The sequence below is a fragment of the Trichogramma pretiosum genome, unplaced genomic scaffold (genome assembly GCF_000599845.2).
Source record: "Trichogramma pretiosum strain Unisexual culture from Peru unplaced genomic scaffold, Tpre_2.0 scaffold27, whole genome shotgun sequence".
NCBI lineage: Eukaryota > Metazoa > Arthropoda > Insecta > Hymenoptera > Trichogrammatidae > Trichogramma > Trichogramma pretiosum.
The window spans coordinates 513,816-539,742 of NW_019641694.1; the positions used below are offsets into that span (position 1 = coordinate 513,816).

General features: G+C 47.8%; 1 protein-coding gene across 4 annotated transcripts; it reads right to left on the reverse strand.

Annotated features, from left to right (window-relative positions):
- Positions 1–527: 527 nt before the first annotated feature.
- LOC106648035 (SLIT-ROBO Rho GTPase-activating protein 1-like) lies at positions 528–25,298 on the reverse strand. 4 transcript variants are annotated; one of them, XM_014364677.2, is made up of 12 exons: positions 24,816–25,298; positions 7,109–7,292; positions 6,878–7,043; positions 6,433–6,786; positions 5,105–6,336; positions 4,805–5,026; positions 4,662–4,732; positions 4,421–4,601; positions 4,052–4,343; positions 2,772–2,862; positions 2,409–2,434; positions 528–1,966 (listed from the first exon to the last, which is right to left on the reverse strand). In XM_014364677.2, the coding sequence occupies exons 1-12, from the start codon at positions 24,907–24,909 to the stop codon at positions 911–913; spliced, it is 3,969 nt and encodes a 1,322-aa protein (XP_014220163.1). In that variant the 5' UTR covers positions 24,910–25,298; the 3' UTR covers positions 528–910. The 4 variants fall into 4 exon arrangements, with proteins under 4 accessions (XP_014220163.1, XP_014220164.1, XP_014220165.1 ...); XM_014364678.2 differs by lacking the exon at positions 24,816–25,298 and adding an exon at positions 17,137–18,155; XM_014364679.2 differs by lacking the exon at positions 24,816–25,298 and adding an exon at positions 11,506–12,021.
- Positions 25,299–25,927: the final 629 nt, after the last annotated feature.

Sequence of the window (25,927 nt, forward strand, 5' to 3'; positions counted from 1 at the left end):
GTGTTATAAGTAATACCGATATATTTAAATATATATTTATTTTTTTAGTTGCTGCGTGTTTTTAATATTGATAAAAGTTCTTCAAGAATATATGAAGGATATTCTTTACATAATAATATATGGCTTACATCACTGCATTTAAGCACAATAATTGTCACCTTTTCTTCATTAATCTTGGGTTGCTTTTTTTGTTTCGCTGCAGGGGAAGGCATAATGAGTAGTTACATACTCTTTGTCAATCGTAACATATATATATACCATACATATTCTCAAATTTTTAATATGTCACGAATACATACGATACGACTTATGTACTCAAAAAGCTAGCTGCGTTATTGTACAATTTTTTTCTTTCAAAGTTTTTTCACGATCAATCGTTAATAAATATATATTTTTAATAATAATCTTAATCATATAATGTAAATGATAGTAATATATAATATGTCACATATATATGTATAAACGTTTTTTTTGTGTATAACATGTACTCGGCATATCGAACATTGTTTGAAGACGCGATAAAACAGTCGTCTAAAAAAGCAGTCGAACATCGGATATGTGTAATAATAATTGAAGTAAGTCACATAATAACAGAGCTCGCTTACACAATCACGCACGCACAGACACATACACTCATACGGACATTTACGCGTTATCTCATTCGGAGCTTGCGCACTACATCTATTCACATGGAATTCATAAAAAAGCGAGCACATGCATACAAACGAGGTTGAATGACTAAAACACCAGAAAACTAAGAAATTAGAACCTTACCAAATAAATTTGTTTATCTTATTATGATAAAGGTCACGAGCACGTGACAAGACGGCTCTTCTTGTACCGCGCAAAAGCTTTATATCTTTACATGCAAAATCGTAATGAATCCTGTAGGAGCAAGGACTGCTGTCACTTAATTGGCGGGTTGCTCGGGTTGCTTGTTGTTGTCGACCTTGCGACCGCCTAACTCGGGACTGGGCTGCACATGCGGAGGAAGCACGGGTTTGCGCAGCACCAGAGGCTTGATCTTCATCTGGGGCTTACAGCCCGGCGGAAGCGGTAGCCCAGCAGGCAACTGACTGCCCCCGGTTAGATGAAGCTCCGCGAACTTGGCTGCGATCATCGGAGTAATCTGACTGGAGCTAGCCGATCGCACGATGGGCTGCGGCGGTGCCACTTCGTTCTGATCGCTGATGCTCGCTGGTACAGCGACCATCTGCTGCTGCACGACCTGTGCTACCTCGCCCTGGGTCTGCGGCCGCTTTTTCAGCGTGCACTGGTTCTGTTTGGCAAAACGCTCGGCTGCCGTACTCATGTCCGGTGACTCTGGTCCACTACTAGGCGGTATGGAGCAATTCACAGTTGGTTGAAGAGCGGCTTGGTTGATTGGCTCAGCCTCGCCCTCGTTGTTGCTTTCGTCTGGAATTTCCTCGGCAGCTCCTGGGACCGGCTTGGCCTCCTGAGCCGATGGGGGTAAGTCCAAGACTAGATCTGGCGCGTGCTTTTGACGCAGCTCTCGCAAATCTGGCGTCGCTCGGGGAGTTTGAGGCTTCGGCCCCGGGACGGGTGGCAACAGCTGGCCCTGTGATGCTGCCCTCCTTTGCCATAACTCTCGATTGGCTGAGAATGAGTTCTGCTCGTCTGCAGAAAGGTCATCTTGTCGTAACTGCTGTCTCTGCTGCTGCTCCCCCATGCTCTGTGATTTCCAGGGGTATTTACGAGCGGCGGCTCTTTGTTGCAGAGGAGTAGACGTCAAAGACGACGAGGCCGACGACGAGGAGGAAGACGACACTTCGTCGGCGAATTGCTGAGGTACGGCTATCTGCTGCTCTTGATGAGATGAAGAGGACGACTCGTCGAGCTCGTCACGCGACTCTGCGGCGCCGGGGGTTGTATTGCTCAATCCGTTGCTCATCGAGTCCCGCTCCAAGCTTGGCGGCCTAGCTGCTCTCGGACCCGTCGTTATTTCCTGCACAAATCGAAAAATTTGTTAGCAAAGTCAGAACGACGATCGATTAATCAGTCGAGGTCACACTGACACGAATAATGCGAGAACATCGATTGATCGAGATTCAAAACGTGATCAATGGATTCGTGTGGCGATGATGATCCTCACGGTGTTTCTTACATGATATCGAAGGTGCAATTTTTTGCCATGATTGATTATATTTTTATTTGAAGGCAGAAAAATTAAAAATTTGAAAAATAAAAGCCTACTCGCTGTATGAAAGCACGATGAATGCGCCATGCAAAAAGATTTAAGAGTAGTTATGATTTCTCGTGCAGATCTATTCGCTACTAAAAAAGTTGGATTAGTGAAAAAAAATCTTTTTTTGACTCACTCAACTAGTCTACACAACTACTGATATTTTTTATATACTTGTACTTTCGACGTGTGTCTAAATACCTACATGGAATGCTGCGGCTTTTGTCAGCCCTGCGCGGCGTGTGGATACAGAGTCGTACGTTTTATTTTGTTTGTTCCAAAACGTGCGATGAGTGAAAACAGAAAAGACAAGACAAGAGCATATACTTGAGTATACTGTCGTTATAAGCTGATGCAGAGACTTACAATTTTACACTAAAGTTAGAGTTAAGTAGACTAGAAAAAAAACATAAGTTTAATGTAAAGAAGCAGCAGTGAATAATACAAATTTTTGTTCGGCCAGGGAAGGTCGATGTGGGTTAGTATTTTTTTGAACTTTTCGCGAGCAGCTCACACTAGCGTTCAGCATTGCTTTTTTTGTGCGCTCTTTTTTCAAGCTATTACTCACCTAAGCCCAGCGACAGTCCGTTGCTTAGGTAGCTCCCGATATCGACATTCCCTTCGGTATCGTCTATGCTTTCACATTGCTCTACAGGATTCTAGGATTCATAGAAACCAACTGAACTTTTAAGAATGTGGAGAAGCATTCCTTAAAAACAACGAAATACACAACAAGAAAAACAATAACACAACAAACAAAAGTAGAACACAATATGAGTTGGAAGAGAAAACCATTGGCTTATACGTGCTGATATCTAGAAAATGGTAACTTTTTTATCGCAACGTTTTTTTTTACATAGCATCGTCTGCTCTCAAACATTTATTTTTTATTTATATTTCGTCTCCAGTTAGATAGTTTATGCGATGATCAAACGTAAATCTGGAAACACAGCAATCAACCCAAAACGATTAACGCTATAGAGGCAAAAATTAAAAATAATAAAACAAGTGGCAGCACACACAAAAAAACAGGAGCAGGTTTCAAAAGGCGTCACAAGACATAAATAGGCTCATGCAGGCGTATACATTTGTCTTTTGTATTTTCTTTCGTTTTAAACTTATCTCTATAATTTATTTACACTTACAAAATTTCGTAAAAAGACAAAACATCTACTCGCGGATATTAAAAACTACGGTCATGTAACATAAACATTTAAACGAATAAAACATAGATGCAATTAAAATAAAACTTTCGTACAACGAAACATGAATGTTAACATAGACACAGATAAACTATGATTAATACTTATAATGCATTAACAGGTATAAACTATTTGTAATAATCAGTCTTTGAGAAAATCGTTAATCTTTAAAACAAGCATTTTACGCGCACTTGAATAATGGCGCCGACCGAGCTTAAATTTTTTTTTGTTCAACGATATAAAAGTACAACAATTTTTTGAATACTTTAAAAACTACTTATACGATAGTCAGATATTTCGCATAGCACCTCAGTCATTTATATTGACAAAGCTGTGCGTAGCGAGGAGGTGCAGCAGGAAATGGACATAATTGTGAGTTGAAGAACTACAAAATTGCATTCCAGTAGTATCAATAATAATACATTCTGGCATTCAATAATTTTTGTTGAAAAATAAAAATCGAAAAAAGTAGAGAAAAATAGAGAAAAAAAACATGACAGCCATGCACCTACATCAAGTTAAAAACACTACGCGTGAAAAAATGCTTAACTGCAAGCTCGTTTTTTCACTTCATTAAAAGTTTTTAGCAAAAAATTGATATAAATTAAATGCAAGAATTCGCTGGTTAAACAGTTGTTTCCAATACCTCACGACTGATGATGGCTTGTGATGACGTCGAGACGCAAGCGGATACGTTCGTTACGACCGGTGGCACAATTGAGCTCGAACTCGAACTATTCGACTGGGTCATATTCGCGCTTATAGCAGCGTCACATGCCGCAGCTATGGCCGTGCTAGGCCAAACGTTTGTGTTATTGCTTGGTCCCATCAATGGGGAATTGTTGCTAGACAGTACGCTGTCAGCCGAGCTCGAAGCTCGCCTCCTCATGGATTCCTCACTTGACGAAGATTTAAGATCCTTGTCTCTTTCTTCGTCTCTGCAATAAAGAACCACGAAATTTTGTTACATATAATTTTTCTCACTTCAAGTTAATTGCTCAAGAAGTTGACTCACTTGATCTTGAGCATAATATATTTATCGGGAATGAGACCATCTTTTCCAGCTAAAGCTCCTTTCCACCAATCATTACTGACTTGAGCATACAATGTAAGCGTATCTCCTTTTTTAAAACTGAGTTCGCGCTCTGAACGAGCTTTAAAGTCGAATTGTGCCGTTGCCTCGAGATTTTCCGATTCTATTGGTTTAAAATAAGTTTATGATATGCTCAATTCAATTTAAATCGATAAGATCTTACCGTCTTCAGATGGATATACTTCTGAATCGAGGTCCTCTTGCACTTGATCAGTCGGTGAATCTCCCACATCACTTGGAAAAAAATAACATGAAATTACATCAACTCATTGTATACACGTCTGAGAAGGCTTAATGAATACTTACACATCTTCAGGTTCTCTGCTAATGTATTTCTCGTACTGTATTCCCCCAATGTCATCTGGGAAGATGTCTTCGTAGAGCGTGATGATATTTTTGATAAGCTCATTAACTTGATTTTGGTATTGAACTTGATCCTTATCTTCCGGCACTGGTACGAGCGTTGGCCCGAAACAGATAGCCAAATTGTAAGGGTCCATCATATTTTCATCGGAGAATTCGGAAAGGCTGTTGATGGAAGCGAAAATTTAAGCAGGAGGTTCTAGATGACAATGTAATAGAGAGAATTAATTAAAGTATACGCACTGATTGAGGAAGGCAAATAGATAACGCATAACGATGATCACAGGCCTCGGCAAACTCGAGACGAGTTGTCGCATACGCGAGACGAACTCGTGCTTGGAATCGAGTTGTGCCAACTCCATCAACTGTTCGAAGTAAATTATAGGGAAGAGCGGCTCTCGGAGCTCTCGGAGATAGAGCTTGAGGACCCCAGCGACGCTATTGATATCGGAGGCGTCGGTCACATCGGCCAAGGGGTCCTCGCCACGCTCGAACCACTCGCGGAAATTGTTGATCTCCACCTGCGAGCCGGAAACACGGAAAATGCCCTGATGATGCAAACCATAAAGATTGATGACTCGGACGCAGCTGCGCACTATGAGGGGAATCTCCTGATTGGTGCTCTCGAGGTACTCCTCGAGCGAGCCACCGAACAGTTTGGGCTGCCTCGCGTTCAGCTGAAGTCGGCCGATCCGCTTGCGGCGCGCCTGTTTCTGAGCGTTGGCCGCGGCGGCGCTGGCCGCACTGGCAGCGGCACCCGCCGACAAGGATGGACTGGCCTGTCCCGAGTCGGAGGCCTGCATCAGGATGCGCCTGATGTAGTCCTGTTTGGCGTCGAGCCTGGCGATCCGCGACGTGCCGAGCAGATACTCTCGGAACTTGCTGAGGTAAAACTCCTCGGTCTCGTGTCGGTCGGCTCGAAGCTTGATCTGGGCCGTCTCAGGCGGCCTACTGCTCGGTAGCCCGTTCTCGCCGAAGTACTTGGAGCAATCGTAGTCCTTGGCGGTGAGCATCTCCAGGAGGCTGGCCTCGGCCGTCTCGAGGGTCTTCCAGACCTCTTCGGACTCGGTGCGCAGGGTCGTGACTCGGGTCTGCAGCTGGCCCAATCGCTGCTCCATCTCGCTTCGCAGGAGCTTCTGCAGCTCGGGCTCGGCGCCGATGAGATTGGCCGCCGCTGACGCCGCCGAGTTGTTGGCTTCGTTGTTGTCGAGGGCGGCGAGCTTGGCGGCCGCCTGAGCCGTCACCGAGCCGGCGACTTCCGAACGGCCGGCCTGGAACTCGAACTTTTTCGGTATCATGAAGGCCGCGTGATGCGCCTCGAGGAAGCGTTGCTTGTCCGCGCGCGAGTCCAGCGCGCTGACTTGGGCCGCCAGCTGCTCGACTCCGGCTTGCAGCGAGCGTTGGCGGCCCTCCTCGGCGCTGCAGTGCATCATCAACGCCCTGGCTACGCAGTTGTGAAAACCAAAGTCCATGCACTGTCACGAGAACATAAAACAAGACAGGACGCTCACATCTCGCTCTTTTGTCTATTTTCTTCCACCTATGTTTTTTTTTTTTTTTTTTTTACTTACGTCTATGAGGTCGGACAGATCTTCGACAAAGTACTTGTGAATGGTCGTGTTGGACGCCTCCAGGCAGAGCATATATTCGTTGCGAGCCTTGAGCGCCTTGAGTCTGGCTTCGGTGTACTTGATCTTCCTCTTGTTCACCTCCTTCTCAAGGACCCTGTATTTCTTCGACCGTGCCAACTTCTCCGGTGGCACACTGGTAACCTCGTACTTGGATCTCTGTGCTTCGACGCCTCGGAGCTTCGTCTCGGCTTGGCGCGACTCGGCTTGATACGCCTGGTACGTCTTCATGGTCGTGTGTAATTCATGCAGCACTCGCAGTATTTCCTCGTGTGTCTCGTAGCCGATTTCTCGACACTGTGCAACAATATCAACAACAAGACAAGTTCGTTAGTGCCTAAACTGTTCTGGAGTAAAAAAGAGAACGATTGGGTATTCGTGTACTCACGCGTTTGTAAATTCGCTGGACGTCCTCCATGACCTGGTTGAGTCGAGCAACGAGATGCGTACTGTAGACTTCGGAGAGAGCCGCGTGATCTCGGCTGAGATTTTTCGTCTCGTTGATGAGCTGCTGCCAGCACGAGTAGGACGAGAACAGTGGCCACTCCTCCCTTCTGCGCAAAATTAATTTTCGTATTAACAAAACTTGTTACTCGAGTAGCGTGACAATTTTACGTACTTTTGTTTTTGCTCCTTGTGCCTCATCTGAATGCCCTTGGCCATTTTGTCGAGGGACTTGCTGTAGTCGAGCTCGAGCTCGGAGCGCTTTCGAAAAAAGTCCTGGAGCTCGGCGACGAGCGCGACCTGCGCCTCCATCCTCACGTCCAGGCATCTTAGCTGCTCGTTTAGTTGCAGTCTTATATCTGTCGGCCAACAAGAGTAACATCGCGATTATTCTCTATAGAAAAGCCAGATTTTTTATGAGAGAAAGTGGAAGCTCGGAAGAGAGAAAGAGAGAGAGAAAGAGATGGGGCCCGGCACGCGCGGCTCGATAAAAAGCCCCATAAACGTGCTCATAATTACCGAGGAATTTTATGGCGAAAAACTCTCTCGAACGCGCCGGAGAGAAACTCGGCAAGTGTGTCGCGCGCCGCAGCGAGCTCGCGTACGTACGAATGCATCGAGATCTGCCGTAGGCAGATAAAGCCCCTGCAGTCGGGCATTATTTATCGCATTTTTTCGTCCACTCGACATAGTCGTGAGGGACAATTTAAACGAGCTCTCGGCTCGATAAATTCAAATTTAATCGACGAAAAGCAAACAATGCAAAATAGATAATATTATTCGGCTTTCGAGGCGTTCTTTGAATTACAAATTTTCCGTACTTTGCATGCCGCTTCTGTTGGCTGAGCTTTTTTTCTTCTTTTTCGTCGTTAGTGATCTCGAGGAGTGTGTAATTGCAGCGTGACGAATAGAGGACTCGGCCGAGCGGAACGAGAGATGATCGAGATAGAGCGCGCGAATGACCAAGACAATGAAAGGAAGCGAGATGAATAGAGAGCTACGTATACAGGGTCGCGGAGCTGACTTATCAAACGGTATAATGTACAAAATATCAAGTACACATCAGTCGAGGCGTGGGCGTGGAAAATATACATATTTATACAAGCGCACGTTTTTATCGACGCAAGAGCTTTTGTACGTGTTTATACGTAGGGATGAACGACGGCGCGACACAAATTTCCATCTAATGTAAAAGAAGAAGAAGAAAAAAGAGGAGGAGGAGGAGGAGGAGGAAGAGTAGGCGGTCGATGAGGTGAGTCGGTCTAAAAATATACGCGCGACACCAGAGAGCTCTGTGACGTCGGTTTATAACGCGTTGCTGGTACTGGGGCTGTTGCTTTGGATCGAATCACGACCTCGTAGCGTGATGTGCTCGAGCTAAAATTCTCACTATGCACCAGTGATTTTCCCTCCTCCTCCTCCTCCTGCTCATTTGTGGTTGTACATTATCGAGCGAGATGTTCGCATGCAGTTGCGCGTTGGGAGCTTTTTCGAGCTTTTCGCATTGTGTCGTGCGCCACAGGAGCTGCGGAGTAGGAGGACACTGAACCGACTCGAGCGCGCGTTTTTTCCATCGATTACTATTGTTGTATGGGCAGTATAAAAGGCCATTGACTCGTTGGCCAGACTTGTCTTTCCGCGACGTATCATCTCTATTACTCTGCATCGGGCTTTTTCATATATACAGTATGCGTCCATTCAGCCAGAGCGAGAGTTGAATTTTTTTCTGCCTTCAGTCGAACGTCGAGTGGTCAGGCCTAGAGGCATCCTCGCTACGTGCAGTACTTCATTTCTAAAGATACACGATAGCCGAAGATGAGTGACGGGCGGAATGTCGATTAGAGAAGAGGCAAAAGCTCGGAGAGATAGAGAGAGAGAGAGCCTCGAGTGGCTCTAGTAATCTGTAAAAACACAGCAGGCGCGCACAAGCGTGTCATTCAGCGCTGCTTGGACGATAAAACTTCCCTTTTCGCTTGCGAAAGCACATGCGGCAGCCGGGGCAAAAAGAGAAAAGACGATATGCGTTTAGGCCAAAAAATCGTGACTATCGCAGCTGGCCTCGGCGTACAAGCAACGTATATAAGCAGCTAAAGAGTCGAGTGTGCGTCTTGTATGCCTCACGCTTTTATTTTTATATCGGGATTTACGCGTCGTTATATGCGCGAAGACAGCCGAGCTTCGTCGTCGCTCGTCCGCTCGTTCGTTATTGCCTCGCCTTTTTATTCTTGCTCTCTGTATGAGAAAGCGATTATTTTCGTATCCCTCGCTCTCTGAGCAGTGTCAAATGTGCGTCTGCAGCAGGACGATGATAGGGAGCGACGAGCATCTCTCGAATCGATTCCGTCTGCGTGTGCCTACGTCTGAGCCGGTCTTTCCTCAGACGCTCGTCTCGGCAAGAAGGGTGACGTCGCTGAAATTACTATGTGCCTTCGTGCACCCCGTGAAAAAGGAAGCTAGCGTAAAAGCTCGACGCGACTAATGCGAATATATATAATAGACACGCAGATACAGGCAACGGACTCGCCCTAATTTACCGTCCAGCTCAGCTCGACCAAGTTTTTGCTTACTTTTGCCTACGAGGGGTTAGCTATATGACGCGAAACAAATAGTTTTCTGTACTCGCAATACTTTTTCCAAGGACATTAGGATGTAGCGCGACACGGCCTGAGCTTCTTCTGTCAATTTACCGCAAAAATCAATCGACAGACAGAGCATAAAATCTAATAAAGACTCATTCGAGTAAAGGCTGAGTCAGCGCTGAAACTGATTCAATTCAACGAGTGAGCGGAGTCAAGGGCCGCTGCACGAATCGCGTTAGGGATGCACATTGAATGCGTATATCTTTATAAGCGTACACGGAAGAGAGACGACTAACGACTCGATCTTAAAATAATACTCACTTACGCACTTTTGCGCGAATACGCAGGCATGCATATAGGAGTCGCAGACACGTGGCGGTGCCAGAACTGCGCTTTTCATGCGTATACGTATTATTACATGTGTCTCGCGTCGTCTTTCCAGGAAAACGTCGCTCACATCAGTTCGTTGTACCTACGTATCACGAGCGAGCAGAGCTTTTGGAATAATAATATTACTCTATACGTACACACTGGGATCTAAGGCAGTACGACGAAATCGAATTCGCAGTCGAGTTCGAAGGTACAAGTTTATACGGTCGAGCAATTACGTTAGAGGAGGAAAGAGAGAGACTCGATTGAATCCGCTTGCCGGAGTATCGGTCGCGAGAGGCGAGCAACGAGGTTAACGAGTTACGCACTTTCTCCTCTTTCCAGCGGCCCGCAGCTACATACAGCACACCGATATGTACCTATACGATGCATTTTTCTCGCGCGCATTCAGCGAGCGATTTCACGGTCGTCGCTCGCTCGGCCTTATAGCTGTCTAGTCGATTTTCGTATCATGCCGCAGGCCAGCCATTAACGAAATCTATATAAACTCTACTTGAACGCGTCTCGTGCGCTGCCAAAAAAATGATTAATCAACGAATTAGTATAGCAAGCCTCGCTCCAAGAGAGAGAGGCAATGATATATGCTTATTCTCGTCGCGTGCTCTCGGGGATCTGTTTTTCATCGAGGCTATCGTCGCGTCGCCGAGCTTATCGTCGATAAAGTGCACGATCGCGTCGAGGGTGAGCCGAAGAGAGAAAGAGAGAGAGAGAGAGAAATTGCTGTACGAGAAGCCAAGCGGACATCGGAGGCGCCGCGACTTGAATTATTCATGCTTATATGCCCGTATACGACGTACACACGTGTGCTGAAACTTTTTTTGCGATATCATGCATAACAAAAGCTCCCTTTTTGTCTTCCAAGACGTGCTAGCCACTCGTAAGATAGAACGTCGACGTTCGACGACCGCATTGTAATAATTTCGCCGTGCGCAATAGCTCGTGCAGTATCGAGCTCTATTATCGAATCATTCGCGCAGAGACAGCGATCATCTCTAAACTGCCGTCGTGATCTCTCTGGTCAGCGCCGCGCGGCAATATCTTTATACACATCACACATACACACAAGAGGAGAGAGAGAGCGGCGCAATGTACGCGGTCACACAGACGCGCCAATGATGATGATAATCGTTTGAATAAATATACAGAGCTGTTTTCCGAGTCAATATTTGCCCCGAGACTCGATCATCAATGTTATAGCCGCACGTACAAACATCGCGGACAAGTGTCGAGCTTGGGTCGCGCGCGCGCGCGACGACGAGCCGATAACGGCCGGTCAGCTCGCGATAATTATTTATGACTTTGTAAGTACAGCGATTCCGATTAGCTGCTGCGCTCCTGCGAGCTGGCTCCTCGTAATTTTTCTAATTTAACTCGTCGGCCCACCCGAGCCTCGAAGCTTCGCCCGAGAGTTAATGGACCGATACATCCCATCTATTTATGTGCCACGATGTTTACCGAGGCGATCTATCGATCGATTGCGCAAGACATCATCGGCGTTACGTATCTGGATCAAATGCGCAATCAATCGATGTATTTAATAGTCTAAATCGTAACTATAGCCAACTACTACTATGCTTTCGACCTTTGCTACGCGCCGACGTACCTTTGATTTCCGAATCGAATTCCGAGTGCTTATGGCCACCGAATTTGAACATGTTTTCCTTTTTCTGATTGTTATTTTCTCTTCTGTAAGTATAGTAAACAACCAACTCCCGCACATATCTACGCAAACATGCGCACTTACACGCACGTCACACTTACCACTCACCCACGCACGCACACATAATACGAGTACACAGACGCGTCTGTACGCGGACTAAGCTTCTCGATACAAATTTTTGTTTTGTCTCGCTCGAATTACTCCCGAAGTGCGATGGCTGTCATGTGTGTCGGACACGCGCACGTACATCCATATACATTCGCAACAAACGACGCGGCGATCCACGCGATACTGTTTTGATAGAAGCAGGTTGTACGGCTGGGGACGCCAAGATCTCGCGACATAACATCTCAATCGCGAGCGCCTCGCATCGTGTATCGATATTTCGGCTGTGAGCGCCGAAAATGCGCAACAGCAGCAGCGGTGCCAACGAAAGTGCAAAATGAGCGGCTGTACCGACTGCCGAGTCCGACTGTGCGGCGAGCAACAGCAGCAGCAGCAGCCCCCGCGGGCCGCGCGTGTTCGACATATTTTCTGCTGCCGCTGCCAGCGACTCGAGTGTCAACGACACTTTGCGTGTGTAGTCTCTTGCACCTGTTCGATCGTATCGTCTTCTCTCTCGTCGCTCGCCAGCTCCTATACATAAATCGTCGGCGTCGCTATATATATCGTGTATCGCACGCGACTATGGCTAGCGTTAATGACAAAGGAAAAGCCATAGGCTCCAACTAGGCTCTCTCGCAGAAGTGTTACGCGGATGGTCATTTCATGGATATATATTGCACCTGCACGAGTAGAAACGAAGTAGCAATAAAAGAGATAGGCTGAAAAGAGAAAGGCGTCGAAAAAAGCGTCGACTCGATACATCTATCCGTCTCTTTCGTGCTCTCGGGCACAATAGTCGGCGCGAATCGAAGTGAAGGGACTCGCGGTGCACGCGGATCTCTGAAACTGCCTCTGGAAGCAGCAGCAGCGATCCGATCCGAGGGAGCACTGGCGAACGCGAGCTGCACGTGCCTCGTAGATTTTCTTTATGCCCGCAACTCTATGCAGCAACATTGTTAACTCGAGCGAATGCGATATATATTATACAGGATACGTTGCTCGCGTAAACTCGGAAAAGTAGTGTATATAGCGCTGCTATTACAGTTAGACTATAGCAGCGGTACTTGCGCGGCAGTAACCGATCCTATTAGCGATTAGCTCCCTGTATACTAAGTACTCGTTGCTGCTGCTGCTGCTGCGCTTTTGCAACCCGTGCAGCTTAGAGAAACGCGAAAATTGTTTTCCTGCCTAGCTCTCGGATTCTTTCGCATTTTGGAGAAAATTTAAGGCATTTCCAGAAGCTAACGAAATACTAGATAAACGAGTTTTAGCGTGTCTACGAGAGTATAATATCAAAGTCTCGGAGTAGAGACAAAGAGAAAAAGGAGCAGAAGCGACAATGCCAGGACCTAGAAATTGTATTAAACCGGCTTCGAGATTGAATCTCCCTCCTCCTCCTCGTCCTCCTCCTGCTCCCCCCGTGGACTGTGTGGAGTGGCTCAAGGACGCGCCAACGAGAGGCGCGCGCGACGCGTACTCCGAGGTGCACACACAGTTGTATTTAAGCTCGTATTTAAAGCCAGTCTGCCATTCTGCCGCGAGTATCTGCATGCCATTTCATTATTGGCCGTCTCGGCTGTTTATATGCATGTGCACGTACACAGTCGAGAGAGAACGAACCGGAGCAAGGACGCAGCAGCTCTCGGCGCACAGACGCAGAGGTCGCAGCAGCAGCAGCAGCAGCATCAGCAGCAACAGCAGCGGTGGCCGTTTCGGGGCTAAGATATATAAAGGATAATTTTCCGCGTGGCCGCAGACACTTGGGACGGAAACGAAGGACGAATCGAGTTGGACGTCGGAATCGAATCGAAGGCAATTGTCGATCGACGCCGATGATAATTATACTCGTGTATACGAGCTGCGTAATCGCGTAACGCAGCACGCGATTGCTTGGCCATGTGAAAAAGTGAATATACATATGGAGTAATGTAGAGCTGCAACTGCCGGCCCTTTTCGCAACTCGCTCGAGTGGAGCTGTGCGTTGGAGCTATGGGTCGCGTGATATTCCATACATCGCGCTTGGCTGAACGATGTCGCAATAATAATGGCTGAATATGTGCGAGGCGTAGATTACAGCTATAGACTTGGAGCACGTAGCGAGCTGCGTGTAGAATACGCAGAAGTCGAGCGAACAAGTAGTCGCTTAATTAGCGACGCGAGCGACCTAGTGCACTTGTTGTATCAGTAGTATTGTAGCATACGTACGTAGACAAATGCAAGACTCGATCGTTGCTACATAGTACAATGCTCGAGTGGCTTATCGTAGCGCTGGCATCTGAACTTTGCGCGTTGGGTATACGCTTGGCATCGCCTAATAGACGTCACGCGCGAAGAAAGGTAGGTGCGCGAGAGAAAGAGCTCGAGCTCTCGTATGCACGGTGCGAGCGCAATGTGTCGCGAGCAGCAGCAGCACGACACAGGAAAGAGGAAGCTGCCAAGTGCACTGCGAGAATACTTATACGTGCAGCTATACCGCACACGCATCGAGCTAAGAGACTTTTAAAGCCGTCGACGCCCGAGCGTAAGTACTGGTACGAGTCGCGCGAGCGAGATTGTAATTGAGCCGCGGACACGAGCCGGAGTCAACTGCACGCCCCGTGAATAATGATCCACGGGCGCGCGCGGCTCGACTTCCTTCCTTCCTTTCGCAAAGACGTCCATTGCATTTCGACGATCCGAACTCGATAGTCGAGCCGCGTCCATCATCCTGTCGTGTAATAGCTGCCAGCACGAGTACGCGCGATTCGCAAACAGCTGTCATAATATGTACATTGTTGTAACGCGTGTAGCGAGTGTACCCCCCTAAGAGCGATGCCCCCCCTCGATCCCGATTGCCACTTGGTCGTATACTCGTCGTCTATCGAGTATCCGAGTATACGGACGAGAAAAAACAAACTGCAGCTGTTATTTACCACAGGTCTCGCTCATAAATTGATACAGAGAGCGCACGCTATTCGAGCTTTCGAGGGCTAATATTTATAAACGTGCCGACTCGACATTTTCCCATCGAGTAAACTGTCTAATTTGCCTGCATCAGAGTAGCGTAAATAATAGCGTGAGAAGACTCTGCGTACTGGCAGCGATGATGCTGCTGTTGTTGTCGTTGCATTTCCACATGCACATTCGCGATCTGCTTACGTGCGACAGATAACGGGCTGCTCTTCGACTCTCCGTTTTCCCTCGTCCACACGCACAAGCATAATAAATGTAGTTGAGAGCTGCACGCACCACGAGGCAGCGGAAAGTCGCGCGCGTCGCTCTCTCTTATCGGCGGCACGTAGCTTTTGAAGCCTCGTCGACGTCTCGCGCCGCGATTACGCGCGCCGACATCGAGATGATTTATTCCGCGTTAGAAAGCGATATTTGCCTGCATTTGCGCAGCGATATCGTCGAATTTGCATAAGCGCGCGAGCACACGAGCGGAAGCTTTTATCGTGCATAGCCGAACGAATTTTCGGCTCGAATATGCAATTGAAGAAGGAATTATCGAGTTATTGCCGTTCCGAGAGAGCATTGCGCATTTCTCGGATTCGAGGCCGCGCCAGCGCCAGCGGGAGGCAGCTCCCAAATTGAATTTCCTGTCGGAGGCGCGCAAAAAGACAAATTGAAAAAGGAGATGAAGAAATGAAAAAAAAGAGCCGCTAGACTCGTTGCTGCGTTGTGCAGAGGAGCTGATTAGCTCGAGAAAAAAATGACGAGAGAGGCAGTCGCGTGCCTACTCGAGCCCGATCCCCAGGAGGGATGAAGAGCCAAGATTCTCCCTGGCACTCGAGCACGATCCACGAGCTCGCAGGGGAGAGAATGGGATCCGCGCGAGGAGCATGTACGAGTTTGTTTTCCTCTTGGCGCTATGCCTTGCCACGGTATACATGCATCAGGTGATAAGTGCGAGTACATGTGCATAATGCTACTTGGTAGCCGCGAGTAGAGCAGCATCAGAAAAGTAAAAATCACACACGCGATGGCCGAGTTTCAGGTTAATGGCGCCGCCGCCGCCGCCGACGCGTTGCATCTCTAACGACTCCCACTATTACATTATGATGTATTAAGCACATGCATTAAGCGAATGCGAGGGAGAGAGAGAGAGAATATTACGACATAACATGGACTGATGAAGCTTCATTGTGCTGTCTCGCGGTGTGGCTTTTTCTCCCGCGAGTGAGATGTCTTGAATCAATGAGCGAGAAATCGGCGCAAACTGTTGTTTCTCGCGCAAAGGTTGTTATAACGGCTCGTCGCCATACGTTGGTACATACACACACACATATTCTCGCGACCCAAAAACGGTAGTAGCTCGAGTCGTCATACTTATACACTGTAGGTACGGCTATGTGTGTATAAATATACTCGAGAGCCATTGTTCGTCATGCACGAATGAAAAAGAAAGAAAGAAAGAAAGAGAAAAAAAGATTGTCGTCGCGACTCGCGCGAAATTCTCATTTTCTTACCTCGCATTACACGACTACTCTCGTCTTTCTCTCGGTGTTTAAAAAGTCGCTGCTAACGAAGACCGCACGCGGATCGATATCTTCTCTCTCTCTCTCTGGTACTCGAGGAGAAAAATAGTGCGATTTTGCCAACGTCGGGAGGCACGGCTCGCCCATCGCGATTCGCGCAAAATATTGCCTCGACTCGGCCAAGGATCGCATAGCTGCACATTTTATACGCGTGTATACGGTGCGTAGAGAGAATATTACAGCGCGCAGCAGCTGGTTTATGCTATACGGTATAACAACAACGTGCAGCTACAGCCTCGGCTTGTTATTACGGGGCATCAATTTACAGCTTCCTGCGTGTTTCTCGGTCGTTTGCTTCTATACGGACTGCCTCGGAGCGAGCTTGTACACGGGCATTTAACAAAACATCGTCTATGCCGTTTTTCGCAGCAAATCCGATCGATATCTAAGCTCGCGTAATTATGCTCCGAGCAGTAAGTATAGCCGCATGTATATGTTCAAAGTTGTCTCTCGTCTTGACTGTGATTATAACAAAAAAGCGGGGCACCGGAAAGATATCATCCGGTGCGCGTATACCGAAAGGTTTAAAAACGTCACCCACTCGGGGCACTACTAGCGAGTCGAGCTCGTGCTGCTGCTGTTGCTACTACTCTACTGCTCTCCGGTGCGCGGCTATTTATATTCGTAAATCCACACGAGCGGTGTGCTGCACTCCACGGGCCGCAGTTCATACAGGCGCGTATTAAGCATTATAAACATTCGAATGAGCTGTGCGACACTGTGTGCTGTTACTCTCTTTCTCTCTGTTACTGTAGCAGGGGACAGAGAAGCAAATATAGCTCGTAAATCTCAATCAGGCTCGTCGACGCGACACTATTTCGTTGATATTGTATCATTATATGCTATGGGGGGATCGGTCCGTTCGCAGATAGATGGACGAGTATCGGGATGAGAATCAGCGCAATTACAAATGGTCAATTGTCTGGGCCAATTGTGAGGGCAGAGCCATTACCTGGGAAGACGTCCTTGGTGTCGGCGTTGATCGGGTGGATCCAGCCGTTTCGTTGCTGGATTATGCACTGGAACATGTCGGCGGCTGTCCGTCACTCTCTCACATGCATGCAGGAAAACAACACACACCCGCACAACAAATAAAAACAACAACAACCACTATCCAACTCACTATTCAAGTAAACTCAAACATGGTACTTTGTCAGCACGTCGGCACGCACTGGGGGAATTCTGCTCTCCCTCGGCAAGAGGTCTGGAATTATCGTCGGAGTCGTGTCTAGCACGAGAACGAGAAGCAGCTCGGAGCACGAGCACACTGTCAAGGTGTGCTGCTACTGCTGCTGGGTTGATGTTATAATGGCCGCGAGTACAGAGCCGGCTGGGGATCGAACTGGATGGCAGTAGCTGGTCACGGTCGCCAAGCAACCGGCGGCGGCGCAGCGCTCTTTCTTCCTTCTCTCTGGCACTGCTGCCAGTAGTGCTGCTGCTGCTGCTGCTCTATATATGTAGTAGCAGAGCGCGCGGATCGCTCCCTGCGCCGAGCACACTGCCGAGCAACTATATAAGCAGCGGAGCAACGTTTTCACCCCGCGAGTTGGACTGCCAGTCTGAGGTAGTGGTAGTAGTAGTAGTAGTAGTAGTTACGTAGGGCCGCGCCCCGCTCCAGCGACCGACCTGACACACGCCAGCGCTCCCTGACAACTACGTACACTACACGCGCTTCGCAACGGCCTATACGGACTACGGAGTACACTCGTCTTTCACGAATCGGAAGCACCCAAGTTGAGCGAGTTTACTGCTCTGCACCACCGATCTCTCTTGCGGCAATGCAACTGCGACGTGGGGATGACGTCCAGGTGCGACGCTGCAGTCAGTCTATCTCAAGGATGCAGTCGAGGATGCATCCATTGCGCTCCAGCTCGACTCTTCCTGTCTTTCTCTCTCTCTCTCTCTCTCTCTCTCTGTTTATATGGCTATATAACGTTTATTATGTGTACTATATATATACACGATATACTACAATCTAGTACGCGCGACGAGAGCATCAGCACTGACACGAGCGATGGAGGCAAGCAGCCAAGTCTGCTACGGCTGCCCCTTCCCGCAGCTTGCATTTAGCAGTGTGCGAGCTGCTGCTACCCACACACACGTATACATTATGTATGTGTGTGTATGTGTGTGTACGTGTGCACGCACGCAGACGCGGACGCAGCAGCAACGCATCGCACACGACGACGTAATGTTTCGCGTATACGTATATACACACACACTTGGAGCGTGTATAGGAGAGCAAGAGAAAGATGCTGTGCGCGACTCCGAGAAGAAACGACGACGACGACGACGACGAGCAGTGTAGAGAAAAACAAAACTCGGCTCGCTGCTCGAGTGGGGAATCGATCAAGAGACTCGGCTTGTGTGCCCCGTCCTTCGCATCTATATAATAACCCGGCTCGTGCAGCTCTCCGCACACCATCTCAGCTGTTGCTCTGCTACCGCCTGCAGAGAGCCCCTTTGCCATATAGGCTCGTAAACCAACGCACTTACATACATCGTCCTAGCACACGCACACACATGCGCCATTTTTGGGCAGCTGCTGCTGCTGCTGCTGTTGCAACAGGCGATGCACATGCAACTCGATTGCCAGTGAATGTTTAGTGCCATGCGTGCATAGGGTTGACGTTGCAGTTATAAGCTGCAACCTATTTGTACTCGCATCCGATGGAATGTGCACCGCCTGCAGCGCGAGCAACCTCCACCCCTCGAGTCGCTGCGTCTATGTGCGCAGACGAGAGTATAGTAGCTCCCCCTTCGTGCTCTCAGCTGTGTGCCTGTGTACTGCGTTGCATACACCGCACAAGGGGATCGCGCATTATCTTCATCCGACGACGACGACGACGACTACTACTACTACTATGACGACGACACGAGGTCAAAGGGTTAGAGGGTGTTCGCACGACCGTTAAATTCCTTCGTTGTTTTTCAGTCCTCGTCCCCTACTTTTCTCTCGAGCCGGTACGTGCCTGTTCCTTAGCTCGTGTCGCAGCAGCTCGCCATGCGCGCTCCTTTCGACATTTCGTCTATATAAACGGCCAGGATCACGACTCTGAAATTCCTTTCTATTCTTTGCACAACATTCGTACAAGACGTACGTGCGGTCTTTTCGACAGAATCTGACCAATGCTGCTGCTGCTTCTTTTTGGCCTCAGCTGCCTTTGTTCTACATACCATCTCATTATTCAAGCGTCGGTGATGAAATATATGTCTTCGCGTCGATTTACCTATCGTTATGAATCAGCTGGCGCCTGAGGAAAAGCCAAATAACACCCATCAATTCGCACCCGGCGCTCCGAAGACCCATAACTTTTCTCTCCATGACTGCTTTCTTTCGTTCTTTCTTTCTTTTTTTTTTCAAAGCGGAAGCGGCAGCAACGCGAATCAACTCGCAGATTCTGGCATGCGTGGGCTACTTACTCGCACGGCTTGCTTAGTCTCTGGCCGTAACCCGAGTTGCCGAGGGAGCTTTTCGCAGTAAACGCGCCATCGCGATTGGCCCTGCAATAAGAAACAACCCTCTCGATGTGCCCCAAAGCCAAACAAAGGCTCTCCACACCACATCCCACACGAGCCTCGTAACCGCGTGTGACTGTATATCGTATCATTTTTCCCTTTAGCCAAAGTTATGAAATCAGAAAGTAACTCTTTCGAAAACTAACAGTACATCATTTTATTCATTATATTTGTACTCTAATTTTTCAATCTTTTTACACAAGGTGTGCGGTATGAAATCAATTAATCATTTTGTCTGCGAACATCAAAAATATATTCCCTTGCATGATAGTATGTTAATAAACCGCTTTATACCTCGCTCAAACCACGAACTGCAGAAACTTTTATTCATGCTCACAACGACATTCCTGAAAAGATACATTAAGGAGCCAGAGGTCCTTTGAATAATATCCGTTAGAAGAAATGGAAAATGAAATTTATAGTAAGTATATAAAAGTACAGCGACCCTTTTAATTCACGTAGTGCAGAGGAAAAAATCGGTTAGTCTGCTTTTTAAGAGATAAAATGAAGTAAATGTGGCGAGACAATTTTTTGATTGAACACGGTGCGTGTTCCGCGTAATCCCAAGATTTATCAATGCCCGAAAACGCGTTGCCGCAACGGAACTCGCTTTATGAGTACTTTGGGGATATTGTTCGTCGTGGGTCGCGAGCGAGTCGCACAATGTACATATAACATAAGGCCAGTACAGGCAATGGCACGGTGGAGATGTGACGAACGCGAGAAAGGAGGGAAGAAGAAGAAGAAGAAGAAGAAATTTCGATGTGTAACGCGAGCATGAATGCATGTGCCCGTGTGTGTATAAAAGAAACTCACTTTCGTGCATGTACTTCCTTGTCCTACATACACAATGGCGCAAAATATTTATATAAAGATATAAATTGCCTCTCCTGCTCGAGCGACATATATATTTGGAGGATCGTGCGAAAGCAGCTCTGCCACCGATTTATACCTTTTGTACGATGCGCCTTAACTTTATTTATTAGCAATCATTTCTTTTGATACAACAAGCCTACAAGCCAGGAGAACCTGTAGATTTTGCGCAACGTTGAGCAAATTCGTCGGTTTTTTTCTTCGCGCCGCAAGTTTCAGTGCTGCGGCGATATTTGACACCAGCTCAGAAGCGGCTATGACGATAAATGCCTCGTTTTTTTCTACTGTATTTATGAAAGATACACATATTTATGTCGACGAGTGCTATCTCGATTTCCGAAGGTTCAAGGAAAATGATGAACAGGTGCCATCAACAGCAATGCCGTCCATTATTGCGATAAAGAATATCTCGCATACGAAATTATAGCTAAGATATAGTGTGACTTGGCGAATCTGCCATAGCTCGGTTTTTCCAAATAGATTAACAACTGTAGAGACCGAAATCTTACGACTCGTATAGAGCGTAATTTCTTCCAAGCTCCGGAGTCGAGTTCTGCGCTTCGATTTTGTGCGATAGAATTTTTAAAAATAGACACAAGCTCGCCATTGGTTCATAAGTTTCTCAGACATTGTTACTATAGCGTTTGCAACACGTGCTATATAACAATAAAATACGTGCTTGAAGGTGATTTTGGCTTTCAAAAAAAAAGAAACAATAGCTTAGCTACATTATTCGAAAATTATCCAACGCTTCGCGATATAGGGCATATGTTAAGGGATTTAAACGTTCAGATTAAAAGAGTCCGAAAGGAGGAGGAGGAGTTGGTCATACAAAATAGCCACATCTGAAGTTTTAAGTAATCGTTATTTTTATTCCAACGAGAGTAGAGCTGCTAAAAATTGAGCGTATTTCGGTATCAGCGGCTAAGAGGGTGCCATTTCTCTTACTCGCACTTTACGTAGACGTCGAACAGCTGCCAATATAACGAGCACTCTTGGCGTGTCTTTTGACATTCGATACTCGGAACGAAGCTGTTTTGACTTCCAGCGAATGGCCGATCGTCGTTGTTGCTGCAAACTCGAGCACATTGCGGACGATACGTCACTAGCACACATCCAAATCATCGGGAAAGAAATCGTGCGTCAGATCGTGTAAAAAAACCGAAGGTGTCGAAAAAGAAGCATAGACTTTTTCTGCTCAAGCTAGTAGTCGCGCAACGAACCATGTGTCATTATTACGTGAGAAATGGTGCCATGCACGTGCGCGACCGTTAACGCTGCTCGGTCTTTTTGCCGGCGAGATAACGTATAAAAAGTATCGCTCACGGGAGATGACCTTTCCGATCGATTAGAAGAAAAAAAGCGACGCCAGGCTTGGCATCGATCACGCGTTATTACGCGCACACACTATGTAATAGTTGACCAGTCGAGCGCGCGCTCTCGGCAGACTCGTCTCTCGCTACTCGCAGTTTAGTTCATCCGAGAGCCGAGAGAAATCCAGTTAGGCCGCTGCAGCCAGCTCCGATGGAGCGAAACGGAGTCGTCCGTCGTCGCGCCGTTTCGCGCTCGCTCGAGTTTGAAAACGACGAGCTTCGCATGATCTACAGCCGAGTACATAAGAAAGACGGAGAGCAGGAAGTATTTGTAACCCGGCATATAGAGGAGCAGCTGTGTGTGCGTATGCTGCCAAGAATCGCCGGAACTGTGCGTGCACAAATGCAGTCTCACGGCGCGCACTTCGCACTTTTATATATAGCTGCCTTGTATACGTCGTCGCGTGCAAAAAATAAAAAAAAAAAGAGGCGCGTACGAAACTCCGTTAGTACACACAGACACATACACATGCACACACGTTCATCAATTTTCGAGCCTTGGCCATCAGCTGGAGCCGCGCAGAGGCTTTGTTTGCCTCGCCACGAGGCTTTATCGACGACGGAGACAAAACGTTGAATATGAATGAAAAAAGGCGGAATTTTCGATGCTGCTGGATTATACATTCGTGTACTTTATATATAGCGAGGCAGCAAGAACATTTAATCAGAATGGTCAATCTGACAAAGCGAAGCAGTAGAGAGAGAGAGAGAATAAGAGAGCCTATGTAATATAAAAGCACGGCAAAAAGGTAGACTTATCGATCTTTCTGCTAACAAGTAACAATAGCCCTGGTGTGAGTTTATACTATGGAGGCGAAATACGACGATTCAAATCAGGCGTATCTTACACGTGCTGTATAGCTAGCTATATACGATACAAGTATAGCGTGTACATCGGTGCAGCAGCTCGTCGAGTCGGGCTCGTATAGTTCACGGTCATCTTGACCCTAATACCACGTGCCAATCCCTTTTCCGCGTCGTCGGCGTGTTCTCTCGTAACGACGACGATAACAATAACAGAGCGATGACGACGGCCACGTATACGAGGACTGCAAAAGACGTAAAGAATCCGCGGCGATATTGAAAAATTACGAGCGCGCGCTTGGCGCGTTAATTGCGAAATTACCGCGACGTTTATTTTCCTGCTCTGAAGCGAGCGTCCAGTATATAACTGCTCTGCGCGGTACAAAGCGCTAATGACTATGTATGTATATTTGCTCCTATAGGAGAAGTGCATCATCGCGTATTACTTATGAGCTGCATGCTATAGCTCGACATGTATACTTGTGTTCACGGATACATTCGCACACACCTGAGCTTTGAATCATGTAATGTAAGCTTATATAGGTATACGTATCGAACACGCGCAACAAGTGCAGCAGCAGCGGCAGCAATAGAGAAAAGTCGCGATTCTTGGCGAGGCCTTGACTACATAGAATACGCACGCACGCGAGTTACGTATGTATCTGTAAGTTATATATTGTTATGCTGCTGCAGGTAGTTTATATATACTTATTGGCAGCGCGCGTATACGCACGAACACAGGCTGCAGGCAGGCACGCGTCACGACGCGCGAAATAAGCGACTCGCGAGCGAAAGTTTTTTCCAACGCCAAGCGCGAAGACGCGCGCGTCTCGCAAATACAAGCCGTTACGAATGCGCGCGCGACGCAGCTCGTATAAGCCGGAGTCTATTTTTGAGCGTATTTTCGAGTGCGCCATCAGCAGCAGCAGCAGCAGCAGCAGCAGCAGCAGTAACAGTAACAGCAGCGGAAGTGCCTCGTGCTGGTCGCCAGTCGCCACCGTCGTCTTTTCTTTTTCGCAAACTCGCGCTGTACTATAAAGCCGCTCGACCGAATGCAAACAAACATCTGCGCTGCACTCCCTGCTCACGGCGCTCCCGATTATAATATATTGGCTTCTTCCGAATGTGCACGAACAGAGAGAATAAGGGCAACAGCGTCGACGACGACAACAACAAAAAAACACACACACGCTCGAGCGCACGCCTGTAAGAGCGCCATTCGTGTATTTATAACGGGGCAAGGGTAGTCTCTGCCCTGCCCTGCCCTGCACGCTCATCTCGCAGCTGTAAAGCTCCACAGAGAGATTCAATCGCGAACGAAAAAACAATTTTCCGAAGGCCGAGCCTTGTTCTGGATATACCCTCAGTTCACCGATCAACATGCACCGACGCAAATATATATTCTATTTTGTAATATAGATCCGAGGCCTTGATATTTTGTTCTTTATTCTCGCCGAGAGTGGCACCCTCCTCCACCTCCTCCTGCATTATAACAACGACAGCGAGGCAGCGGTTAATCGCGCTCAGGATATAATACACGGATATTATTATGCTCCTACATATATGTGTATACGTTGCTCAACTGCTGCTGCATGACACTCGTGCGCGGCTATAAGTTGGAGCAGCAGCAGCAGCAGCAGCTCCTTTGTTTGTTTAGGGAGAGAAAAAGTCTCTCTCGGGCTAGTCGCGCGCTAGGCTGAAATATCGCCGCCACCGCGTCTCGCTCGCATAAGCACGAGAGTACAATGAATCGATGATCGCACGGCGTGCAGAGGCCTGTCCGCTCGTGTACTGGCGTATCATGCCTATAAGGTACGGACTGGCGCGAGTGAAAGTTTTGGAAATCGGCGAGCAGCCGCGAATAAGTACGGGACGCGAAATAAAGCCAACGGCAGCTTTAACGTGTATTTTGCTCCATAGGCCCCCAAAGACAAAGAAACGCGGCGGTCCAGGAGAAAATTGGAGCGATCGCGAAACTATCTATACATTTATCGCCCGAGTCCGTTGATCGCAACATGGAATGTGCCAACAAGAAATCAATGACAGATATATGTATACGAACTGTTGAAGAGCAGCAGCTTCCTCGTGGAGCCGAGCCGCTTCATCGGCGACTTGATCCCGTCGACTTCCTCCTCGTCCATGGCTCCGATTTGCATCGTGGCTTGCCCGTGCGTTGACTGCCTCCTTGACACCTTGAGCACTCGGCGACTGCACGCGCGTCACTCCCGTCTACATAGGTGCTAATTGCCGAGGATTTTCACTGCTAAGAATTTTTCATAGGAACGAAACGAGCACAGAAAACACTGCGAGCGACAGCCAGTACGATTTTGTCAGCGATGCGAGCGATCGGCGGCGCCCATTGGGACGCACTTTTTTCTCTGTCTCTCTGCACAAGAATACGTGCTATATGCAGGCAAAAGAGTCGAGTGACAAGCAACAGCGACTGCACCCTGGCAGGCCGTGAAGGCGCGGGATACGTATATGTAACGCGTTGCTAAGACTCTACCACGACGACTGGCTCGGCCAAACGCTTATACGTCCGCCCGTACGCGCGAGCTAGCTAATGCTGATCTGCCGGCTGCTACTTATAATATTTGTTGCACGGCTCAAACTTTTTCTCCCTCTCTCTTTCTCTCGCTGGCTTTTATATACGTGCTTCTTTGTAAACGTGCGCGCTCTGCTCGCTCGCTCGGCGCTCGTTACTCGTATCGGAGCAGCAGCAGCAGCAGCAGCACGAGCCAACAGTCGAGAGAGGATATTCTCGGATCGACGATCCCCACCTCGACTTTTGCAGAGTCAAGAGCTGCACGCGCGCGAACTCGTTTTTGCAGCACGCAACGGCTATCGTTTTCCTCGCATCTTCTCCATCTAATGCTTCTCCGACTTACAAATTACGATTCTTCGACTACCTATACTACTTCGTGCTTTTGTTTTCACCAACCGATTGTTTTACCCTATTTTTCGCGGAATATTGCCACGCTTTTGTTTAAATGTCTGCCAAGCGTGTAACCGTTAACGAATATCCTAGATTGCATCGCGCTCGTGCGTGCATAACCGACCAATTCCTCTCAACTATCTAGAGTGGCGCCCTCGTTCGCGCGCCTCCAGCACTTCCAGCTGTCATATCTACGCTCAGACATTTAAATTCTTTTCGGACATTTAAACTCAATCGAT

Excerpts from the sequence above, each read along its gene's own strand:
- LOC106648035 (XM_014364677.2), bottom strand. The coding sequence starts at position 24,909 with ATGCAAATCGGAGCCATGGACGAGGAGGAAGTCGACGGGATCAAGTCG. Across the intron at positions 4,733-4,804 it reads AGCAGAGAACCTGAAGATGT|TGATGTGGGAGATTCACCGA; the intron begins GTAAGTATTCAT and ends TTTTTTTCCAAG. Across the intron at positions 2,863-4,051 it reads AAGCCATCATCAGTCGTGAG|AATCCTGTAGAGCAATGTGA; the intron begins GTATTGGAAACA and ends TATGAATCCTAG.